General features: G+C 39.9%; 1 protein-coding gene across 1 annotated transcript in view; it reads right to left on the bottom strand.

The window, feature by feature from the left end:
* LOC133650018 (SR-related and CTD-associated factor 4-like) overlaps positions 1-12,332 on the bottom strand; it is a 45,036-nt gene extending 32,704 nt beyond the window's left edge. The window contains exons 1-4 of the mRNA XM_062046764.1: positions 11,989-12,332; positions 8,434-8,517; positions 8,314-8,358; positions 8,076-8,237 (exon numbers count right to left, since the gene is read on the bottom strand). Coding sequence (XP_061902748.1) covers positions 8,076-8,237; positions 8,314-8,358; positions 8,434-8,517; positions 11,989-12,018 — 321 coding nt within the window. The 5' untranslated portion in view covers positions 12,019-12,332. The remainder of the gene's footprint in view (positions 1-8,075; positions 8,238-8,313; positions 8,359-8,433; positions 8,518-11,988) is intronic.

Raw genomic sequence — 12,332 nt, 5'->3', positions numbered from 1 at the left:
CTAGGTCAAGCGAGGGTGGAAAGGATGTGCAGCTCCAAGGTGTAGCCAGAACATGCTCACAAAAAATACAGGTGTGACAGCAGGACGAACAGCAGGATACAAACAGACCCCTGCTGGACATAAGTGTCAACGGACAATGTTCAACACAATCTTTGAAGCATTCCTTTGTGGTCAACCTGCACACACCTTGTAATGACCTGCTTACGAACTGTGCCCTGACAATTCAATACTGCACAGAAGGAACTTCCTGATGTTGCCTGACAGCACGACATCAGCTGACAACTACTGGGGACGCCTCCCAGGAATGAGTGGAGGACGGGGACTGCTCCAACTGTCCTAGCGCTGGCTGACGGAGGTGCGTCCGTGTGCCCTGCCACCCAAACCGCCAAAGTGTATGATCACCAATTAGACGACTCATAATAGGAGCCTTTTGACTCTTATATATGGTGGGACTCAAGGTATGGCCGCTCATGTGAACTATCCTTAAAACAATTAGAATGGTATAAGATGGACAACTAATGACCCACATTGTTCCCTCTGTCCTGCCTACGAAACAAAAAATTTTTAGGTCAAATGATAAAACAGGGCGTAGCTGCCGCTGATTGAACCGATACGCAAATCAATTATTTCGGTTGTCTGTTAAAAACATAGCTATTGGTTGCAATTTGGACATTTCTGCTGTAGGCTACAAAGAGCTAGCAGCTACACAACAGCTGAGCTAAAACAAAATTTAAGCATATCAAATATTTATAGTTGTTTATTACATACACAAAGTCGCAGAGAGACAGAAGTCTGTAGAAAGTATTCAGTAACAAACGTGTCCGCATTAATAAACTTTCTACCACAGGAAATATACTGAACAAATACAGCAGTTACTGTCAGACTCTAATCCGGATTACCGTGTCTATCAGAGACATGGTTAAAACCCACAACACCTTTACGTTCTAATTAATGTCCCGGGGGACAAGATTACAGAAAAGACAGATCGAGTGACAAAGGGGGGAGGAATTATGATTTATGAAAGGGAAAACATTAAAAGTAGATCAATTTGAGTATGTTGAAATTAAAATCACATGTTCCTCAGAAATGTATTTCAAGGTAATTGTAGTATACCGACCGACCACAGCTAAAGACATTTTTCTTGATTCATTTTCAGACATCCTCAAACAGCATAGTATGAAAGAAGTAACGTCATGGAGGACGTTAATCTGCACTGGTTAAATAAGACGCGTAGAAAGAAACTTAAGGATATTATAAACGGCTTCTATATGATACAAATGAAAGCAGCCCTACTAGAATTACAATTGGATGACAAAAATTAAAGAGAACATCTGTAAATAAACGAATACAAAACCAGAAAGAAGAGTGTTAAAATAAAAATACCATTGGATTCTAATAAAGACATGAGGACTCAGCTCTCATAAGAGCAATTATAACAGGTCTAAATACAGATCGTATGTTTTCAAAAGTTTTGAGGAACAAAGGCTGACTTTCACTTAGAATTAATCAAAGCTGTAAAAGGGAACATTAGAAAGTTATGGAAAACCAGATACAAACTTACGGAAAGAGAGCAAACAAGAAACAACACTATAACATTGGATATCAATGGCGCTACTATCGCAGACAGTCTGGACATAAGTGGTAATTTTAATGAACATTTCATCCAGTCTTTACAAACCCTGAATAAAAAGTCCCTCAAAATCAGTGCAAATAATTGTCATTTATTCAGGATGGACTCATTTTAGAAGTAACAAATGAAACAAAGTTAAACAAAATCTTCGCTGCATTATCAGACTCACGATCTAGAGATATATATATGGGTTGGACACTATCTTCCTAAAAACATATAAGGATTGTATTATTGCTCGTATAACAACGATTGATAAATAAATCAATAACGGAAAACACTTTCCCTACCACGTGGAGAAACTGCTACTACGATTAAATCCATAAAGCAGGAAATAAAGAAGACCAGAACATGTACAGACCAATTAGCCTTCTCCACGTTAGAACAAAAGGAATAGAAAATTTGAAATTTAAAAGTGGCTTTGGAGCAATCAAGGCTGCTCACACGGTCACTAAGAGGGGCATTATGTTGACACATCAATTTAATGAGTATTATATTTATCTATGAGAGCATTTTTGTTGTAAATTGTGAGGTATGGCTGTTAAAATCTTGGTTGTTTTTACGAATGATGACAGATGTGAACAAGAGCATGTATGGTCTTTGTGTGATGATGTCAATAAGGTGTGGTTGTATTGTATGGTAAGTATGTGTCCATGAAGGGGCATTTGGTGACTTTTCTTATAATTGAATACATGCTACAGTATGATTATTTTTGATTAATTATTGATTATTATGAATGTATATATTTATTATGATTAATTAGAGTCATAATTTTAGTGCTTGATTTGTGGATCCCTTTAATTTAGGTAGCCAGGGACTACAGATGGAAAGTAGCTATTTAGATATAATCTGGTACAGAACATATCTGTTTCTGAACTTAATGTTTCTGTGCATTGTCCCATCATGGATAGACTAAATTAAATACAACTATTTAGTGAATTATTGAGGCCACAATAATTCACTAGGTGTTGTGAAATATCAAAGTACTATTGCAAAAGCGAACAGTGAGCTCAAACATGACCTGTCCTCCGCCTCTGTTCTTGCTGCACTTGACTATCAGCTGTCTTTTCTTTTTCTTGGATGTTTCTGAAACTACTAATACTACTACTACTATTACTATTACTATTACTACGACTAACACTGTCCCTGTGAGAGGGACAGAGGGGGGAGGTGAGTTTGGATTGGGTCAAGTTTGAGCGTGTTGAGGTTTTATTTAATCGATATGATCAATCCGGTACAAGGATAAAGGAACGTAATGATTTAGATTGACAATTGCAGTGGTTGGCGAAAGCAACACCAACCTCAAAGGAGGGTGCCAATTCAGTAATTAAATGTTTTGTGAATGATCTAATATCCCGACATGGTTTCCCCAAAAAGATTAGGTCAAACAACGGCACCTATTTTAAGAAAACAGGTTATCATCTTCAGTCACAAGATCAGCACTTCTCAGGACCAGCAGCTTCCTAGGGAGGTGGAAAGACCATGAGACCAAAATGGTAAGTTTGCAAAATGTAGAATTTGTGTGCCAGTTCCTCTGTGCAGATTTGAGGATGAAAGCAGCCACTCCAGATTCCCTTGCACTCGCTAAGAGGGGCACGGTCAAAGCCGATCCAGGACCAACACCCGATACCTGACTGGAAGGAACCAAGAGGAGAGACAACACCTTGCCAGCGATGACGAGAACAACTAAGGTTGCCAGCCAATGTGTCCACCGGGACTCCAGCAGCTGTGGAAAGAAGTGTCGGGAGTGCCGAAGCAGCGAGGAGGCCTGAAGCAAGCCGAGGGCCTGGACCAAAGCCCCAACGCCCCATACTTTGCCCCGCCTTCCCCAAAGCCCCATACTTTTCCCCAATTTCGGCCAGCACGCACATGCCACTGAACAGTCTGCCCAATGGACTGAACCACACCCCAAAGAGAGACAGACTGTTTGAGTGGATCTCTTTCTTCACCAAGGCAGCCAAAAGCCCAACGAGGTGTCGGCAGGCCACCAGCCTGAGGCACCACCGAGCCATCCATACGAGCACTAATCGAACATGGACTCATACGAAATTCAGTTGTGTGTACAAAATCAATTGGTAACTACATTCATTGCAAATGCCGGGAAAAATAATAATGCAACAGCTTACAGTCATAAGTCTATATTAATTCTAAACCAGATCTTGTTTGATTCATTATTAATGTGAAAATACATCTTGAATAAGCATATATATATTCATCTAATTATGTTCATGATCAAAGTATTTTGGTATTACGTTACTAACTCAAAGGGTAGGCCACTAATTGTGTTCTGTGAGATGGTTTTACTGCAGGCTGGTAACAGCGATCGCTCTGAAGGAGGGTCATAGACGGAATTTTTGCCTCGTATAAAAACATTGAGGTTTTTGCCTCTATCTGCGGTAGAGATTTAATTTAGTGGTCTATATCAGAAATTGTTTTGGTCCAGGGTCTTAAGACCCTGGAAGGCGGGTATGTAGTAGAATTTCTGACCTTTGACCTATAGTTCATGTCTGTCAAAAATGTATGCTCATTTTGATTTCTCTTCCTCTTCTGTGGGACAAAAGTGAACTTTAAGTCGTGCCAACCTGTCTACAGAATTCGAGTTGTTATGGAACAGATAGGAAAAGCAAAACAAGACATTGACGCACTAACAAGAGAGATAAGAAAGGGATAAAGCCAAACGAAGAGAGTGTTTTGGACACCATCTTCTTTTTCATGGTGACGGGCGCGCCCGGGGGGGAAACTTTCTGTGTGCTAGACAACTCAACCCAACCATTGTACCATTTGATTATGAGTAAAATAAAACTCTTGTGTTAAATCTACTTTGGTTCTCATTGACAACCTGGACTTTCCACTACACACTGATATCATACACATCCAGCCCTATGTGGAGTGATATAAAACACTGATATCATACACATCCAGCCCTATGTGGAGTGATATAAAACACTGATATCATACACATCCAGCCCTATGTGGAGTGATATAAAACACTGATATCATACACATCCAGCCCTATGTGGAGCGATATAAAAAACTGATATCATACACATCCAGCCCTATGTGGAGTGATATAAAACACTGATATCATACACATCCAGCCCTATGTGGAGCGATATAAAACACTGATATCATACACATCCAGCCCTATGTGGAGCGATATATAATAAAGTGATATCATACACATCCAGCCCTATGTGGAGCGATATAAAACGCTGATATCATACACATCCAGCCCTATGTGGAGTGATATAAAACACTGATATCATACTATCATACACATCCAGCCCTATGTGGAGCGATATAAAACACTGATATCATACACATCCAGCCCTATGTGGAGTGATATAAAACACTGATATCATACACATCCAGCCCTACGTGGAGTGATATAAAACACTGATATCATACACATCCAGCCCTATGTGGAGCGATATAGAAAACTGATATACACATCCAGCCCTGTGTGGAGTGATATAAAACACTGATATCATACACATCCAGCCCTATGTGGAGTGATATAAAACACTGATATCCTATACATCCAGCCCTATATGGAGTGATATAAAACACTGATATCATACACATCCAGCCCTATGTGGAGTGATATAGGACACTGATATCATACACATCCAGCCCTATGTGGAGCGATATAAAACACTGATATCATACACATCCAGCCCTATGTGGAGCGATATAAAAAACTGATATCATACACATCCAGCCCTATGTGGAGTGATATAAAACACTGATATCATACACATCCAGCCCTATGTGGAGTGATATAAAACACTGATATCCTATACATCCAGCCCTATGTGGAGTGATATAAAACACTGATATCATACACATCCAGCCCTATGTGGAGTGATATAAAACACTGATATCATACACATCCATCCCTATGTGGAGTGATATAAAACACTGATATCATACACATCCAGCCCTATGTGGAGCGATATAAAACACTGATATCATACACATCCAGCCCTATGTGGAGCGATATAAAAAACTGATATCATACACATTCAGCCCTATGTGGAGCGATATAAAACACTGATATCATACACATTCAGCCCTATGTGGAGCGATATAAAACACTGATATCATACACATCCAGCCCTATGTGGAGCGATATAAAAAACTGATATCATACACATTCAGCCCTATGTGGAGCGATATAAAACACTGATATCATACACATTCAGCCCTATGTGGAGCGATATAAAACACTGATATCATACACATTCAGCCCTATGTGGAGCGATATAAAACACTGATATCATACACATCCAGCCCTATGTGGAGCGATATAAAAAACTGATACCATACACATCCAGCCCTATGTGGAGCGATATAAAACGCTGATATCATACACATCCAGCCCTATGTGGAGTGATATAAAACACTGATATCATACACATCCAGCCCTATGTGGAGTGATATAGAACACTGATATCATACACATCCAGCCCTATGTGGAGCGATATAAAACACTGATATCATACACATCCAGCCCTATGTGGAGTGATATAAAACACTGATATCATACACATCCAGCCCTATGTGGAGTGATATAAAACACTGATATCATACACATCCAGCCCTATGTGGAGCGATATAAAACACGGATATCATACACATCCAGCCCTATGTGGAGCGATATAAAACGCTGATATCATACACATCCGGCCCTATGTGGAGTGATATAAAACACTGATATCATACACATCCAGCCCTATGTGGAGTGATATAAAACACTGATATCATACACATCCAGCCCTATGTGGAGCGATATAAAACACTGATAATACACATCCAGCCCTATGTGGAGCGATATAAAACACTGATATCATACACATCCAGCCCTATGTGGAGCGATATAAAACGCTGATATCATACACATCCAGCCCTGTGTGGAGCGATATAAAACGCTGATATCATACACATCCAGCCCTATGTAGAGCGATATAAAACACTGATATCATACACATCCAGCCCTGTGTGGAGCGATATAAAACGCTGATATCATACACATCCAGCCCTGTGTGGAGCGATATAAAACGCTGATATCATACACATCCAGCCCTATGTGGAGCGATATAAAACGCTGATATCATACACATCCAGCCCTATGTGGAGTGATATAGAACACTGATATCATACACATCCAGCCCTATGTGGAGCGATATAAAACACTGATATCATACACATCCAGCCCTATGTGGAGTGATATAAAACACTGATATCATACACATCCAGCCCTATGTGGAGTGATATAAAACACTGATATCATACACATCCAGCCCTATGTGGAGCGATATAAAACACTGATATCATACACATCCAGCCCTATGTGGAGCGATATAAAACGCTGATATCATACACATCCGGCCCTATGTGGAGTGATATAAAACACTGATATCATACACATCCAGCCCTATGTGGAGTGATATAAAACACTGATATCATACACATCCAGCCCTATGTGGAGCGATATAAAACACTGATAATACACATCCAGCCCTATGTGGAGCGATATAAAACACTGATATCATACACATCCAGCCCTATGTGGAGCGATATAAAACGCTGATATCATACACATCCAGCCCTGTGTGGAGCGATATAAAACGCTGATATCATACACATCCAGCCCTATGTGGAGCGATATAAAACACTGATATCATACACATCCAGCCCTGTGTGGAGCGATATAAAACGCTGATATCATACACATCCAGCCCTGTGTGGAGCGATATAAAACGCTGATATCATACACATCCAGCCCTATGTGGAGCGATATAAAACGCTGATATCATACACATCCAGCCCTGTGTGGAGCGATATGAAACGCTGATATCATACACATCCAGCCCTGTGTGGAGCGATATAAAACGCTGATATCATACACATCCAGCCCTATGTGGAGTGATATAAAACGCTGATATCATACACATCCAGCCCTATGTGGAGCGATATAAAACGCTGATATCATACACATCCAGCCCTATGTGGAGCGATATAAAACACTGATATCATACACATCCAGCCCTATGTGGAGCGATATAAAACACTGATATCATACACATCCAGCCCTATGTGGAGCGATATAAAACACTGATATCATACACATCCAGCCCTATGTGGAGCGATATAAAACGCTGATATCATACACATCCAGCCCTATGTGGAGCGATATAAAACACTGATATCATACACATCCAGCCCTGTGTGGTGTGATATAAAACGCTGATATCATACACATCCAGCCCTATGTGGAGTGATATAGAACACTGATATCATACACATCCAGCCCTATGTGGAGCGATATAAAACACTGATATCATACACATCCAGCCCTGTGTAGTGTGATATAAAACGCTGATATCATACACATAAAGCCCTATCAGAGCCCCAAGTGTACATTTTCTCTGGGTTTTCTCCTTACCCTGTCCTCTAGCGGGCAAAGGCAGAGGTTCTCGAAGGTTCCTGTGATGTTCTTGGTGAACCTCGGTCCAAACACATCCTTGTCCGCCCCGAACTGGTGCCGGGACTGGCGGACAATAGAATCCACCACATACAGGCCCGCGACCTTGTACTCCGGCTTGCACTGAAGACAAAAAACCCCACAAGCGTCTTCTCTATTAGAACCGGGTCCGGTTGAGTCGTCATTTCCTTTGTCTCACCTTTTTGATGAACTTCTCCACAATCTGGACCACGTGTTTGTAAAGCTGCAAGTAGAAGACATGTTATGATTGATTCGGCTTTGATCGAGATGATTTCTCCCAGCAAAACCCGTGACTTACTTTCAATGCCTTGATGGCCGACTTGGTGATGGAGATCATCTTGGCCCGAGATATCGGTGGCCTGGAGTCCATCAAGGAGAATAACTGCAGACGCCGAAGAAAATGACACATCACCTGCTAGGATAGTGAACATCTCATATCCAAACAAGACTAAACCATGACCTGAATCGGTGTACGTATGGCCAAACATAGAAATTGATTCAAAAACACAATTATCCATACAACTAAATGCAAGAGAAAAAATGCTGCAAATGCAAAAATCAAGTGCATGAGAGAACTGCTGTGGGTTCATGAAACAAAAACTGACCAGTGTTTCCCACACATTCATTTATTTGTGGCGGCCCACCACGAAATAATTACGTCCGCCACAAATTTAAAAAAATAATAATAATTTGTTTTTGTCCTGTCCAGCTTCTCAGGCAAATCATATAGTTGATGTAGATGCCCATATAGGCTGTTCACATTTACTTTACAAAAGAGAAGTGTAGGATACTTTTTTTGTTGCCTTATTTGTATTTGACCACTACTGTTGTCTGTTTATTTGTTACTGACTGTGGCAGGACACCTCTGCCTCTGCTTCACTTTATGTTGCTGGTAAATAATATGCTTGTAGTAGTAGGCTAAAGTTAAATTATTTAGTATGCACTAATTAAAGGGGCAGAGCTTTAAGAGACATTTTAGCTTTTATATTTTATAAGATATATTTTTTTGTGAGAACCACAATTAATAAATATATTTCAGTGAATAGCTTATTGTTCAAATCTGTATATAAATATGTACATAAAGTGTTGTAATTATATTGTAAAATGGATGGATGGATGGACGTTTAAAACAAAACTGTTATTATTAATTAGTAAGCAGTGTTTCCCATAAACTGCCAAGATACCTGTGGCGGTGGGGGCGTGGTCACCATGACATCATCGAGTAATTTGCATAATTTACTACAATGATATGATTTTCTCTAAAAAGGCTCAAAAAATGTATACTTACTAATTAATAATAACCTCAATCAGGTTTCTTGCGGCAGTTACAGCCTTTGTCGGTTTTGGAGTCGCTCTGCCTGGTGGTGGACGGTCGATCAGAGTGAGGAATTTGTGGCCAATATTAGTTGAGACGTTTTTACTGTATGGGGGGTTGATCGAGCACTATTTTTCTGGATAATCTAATTAAGATATATATATAGGGATGATACTCTAAACCGGTTTTCCCGGTTGTTTGATAAGAAAAGAACCGAGTCCTCGGACTCGAATCCCTTTTTGAGAACCGGTACCCGTTATCGAGACCACTATAGTAAAGGAAAAGAGTTGATTCTTTATTCGAATCCCGTCCCGACCAGAAATGCTCCGTGGGACATCACGTAGCTCAGTCATTAGGCGCAGATAGCGAAAGCAGGAAAACAATGGATGGGAAAAAGCGCTCCAAGGTGTAATAAAGTTCAAAACAAAAGCTATAATCCATCGAATAACTTTACTGAGAGATTTTAGCAGGGTAAAACACATGACCAACACTTTTACCACCAAGCGGAAACATAGCAACCAGGCTAGCAACGCACCTCCTTTACGGCAGCTGTCGCAACCTTCTTAAAACAACCGCAGCACATACATATATATACAACACTGCAGCACATACATATATATACAACATATCTCCCTTTTTCAACTTTTGTTTTTCTTTCCTTGTAAACGTTACAAAATCACACTGTAGATGTGTTGTCTGTCTAATTATAAATAATGCAGACGAGGCGTGTTGGCTGAGTTCTTGACGTTTACTTTCACAGCGTGGCAACATGCAACACTTTTCGGGGCTACCGCACATGCTCGTCACTCCCGTTGCATGCTGGGTAGTGTAGTTGTTATATTCTCTAGCTCATAACATTTTTCCCCCATAAAGAAATAATGTCAACTCAATAAAGTGTATTTCTTTTTTTAGCTTTAACTTTTCATTTATTAGCATTGTAACCATTGTAAATAACTTTTCTCTTCATAGAATGTTCTTTCAATAAAGAAATAAAGTGCAAAAATGTCAAAGCATCATAACAAACAGTTATGTCAAATAGCAGCAGAAGTGCACTTTTTGGAGAGCTGTATTATTTTCAGTTTTGTGCCCAAGGGACTGATTTTATTTAACACTATATTATTATTTATACACCTATAGTGATCACAGAGACAGCTTGTTTTTGTGTTACTGTATATATTTGTTTCTCTGAAAAATCCCACTTAATATACTTTGGGTAACAACAGTCAATATTTATTTATTTTATTTTATTTTTTTAGGTGGGTAACAGTCAATATTTATTTATTTATTAGATTTAATTTTTTTATCATATAATAAAAGTGAGCTTTTGTTCAACCAAATATTGTGTGTTTTTTTCCATATACAACAACCTATCTGGACTCCATAAGAGAATCGATAAGGAATCGGTTCGATAAGAGGATTCGATAATAGGCTCGAACTCGATAATTCCTTATCAAACATCATCCCTATATATATATATATATATATATATATATATATATATATATATAGTGAACAACAGGCTGAATAAGTGTACGTTATATGAGGCATAAATAACCAACTGGTATGTTAACGTAACATATTATGGTAAGAGTCATTCAAATAACTATAACGTCTATATACGTCTAGTCTCGTACGTGAATGAGCTAAATAATATTATTTGATATTTCACGCTAATGTGTTAATCATTTCACACATAAGTCGCTCCTGAGTATAAGTCGCACCCCCGGCCAAACTATTAAAAAAAACTGCGACTTATAGTCTGAAAAAATCGGTAAACAAAAATTGATTGCAGCACATTTTGGTGGGTGGTTATAAATAATAAAACGTTAACACAACTTTAATATATAATACAGGTTGTGTTTATTATTTGATTGCAGCATTTCCCCCTTTGCATGTCTTTTATTTTTGTATGTGGACCGTTTCGTTGCTGCCGTTTGTCCCCTGGTCATAATTGATTTGGACGCGTTTGTCGTAATGCATCGTTTGGGAATTTCAGTGACAAAAACGCACCTGTGACACGCGTAGAAACGCGAGAAACGTCACTTTTGCAGTGTTTTCTTACGTTCCGTCCTTTGCAGAGTCGGAATAAAAGAGTATTTTTGCATGGGAAATTGGATTATTACTGTTAGGAGGGGGGCCGATTCTGAGCACAATAAAAACAACACGGGGGGGTGGTCAAGGCAATAAACACAATATTATTCATGCTGGACGTGCACAATATAATCTTAATGAACAAATATTAGAATAAAATAGTTGAAATGATGAACATTACAGCATGGTTTACATAACAGGTTGCTGCAACGTTCTAGAATGTTCTGCGTTAGCTAGCGTGCTAACATGGCTTTAGTCGGAATATTAGTAGTAAAATACATATTAAAAAGTTTAAATAATAAAAAGTTGGTATGATTACAGCTAGAAGGGTGGAGAGTACTAGCCGAGCATCAAGGCCTCGTCAGGCCGGCTAACCGCGCTCGAACTCGGCTCCTCCGCCGAGCCCCTACGGTGCTTTTTTGAAGCGTTTCGACGCCCCGGGCCTACCTCCTGGTTGAAGGCGTTGACGGCATCCATGGTGGTGTGACACCCCGCGACGTCCCCTTAGCACCTTCTGCCGGCGTCTAGTCCAGCGAGGCTGGCCGCAACATGTCCGCTGCTCGCTGCTAACGCGCCGAGCTAACCTTAGCATCAGGAGGCTAGCTCCTCGGCGGGCTCGCAAGGCATGCCGGGATGGAGATGTTGTCATGTCCAGGTTCGACCGCTAGATGGCAGCACTGTAGGCGTATAAAGGTTATTTTGTATTTATTTATTAAACAACAAACATACATTTATAATTCACACAACAGTCGAGGCACGTTCAACATCAGCGAAACATGTCAAGGAAAGAA

The sequence above is a fragment of the Entelurus aequoreus genome, linkage group LG05 (genome assembly GCF_033978785.1).
Source record: "Entelurus aequoreus isolate RoL-2023_Sb linkage group LG05, RoL_Eaeq_v1.1, whole genome shotgun sequence".
Classification (NCBI taxonomy): domain Eukaryota; kingdom Metazoa; phylum Chordata; class Actinopteri; order Syngnathiformes; family Syngnathidae; genus Entelurus; species Entelurus aequoreus.
Note: the sequence above shows the minus strand (reverse complement) of the source record. Positions and strands in the feature narration are given on the sequence as shown.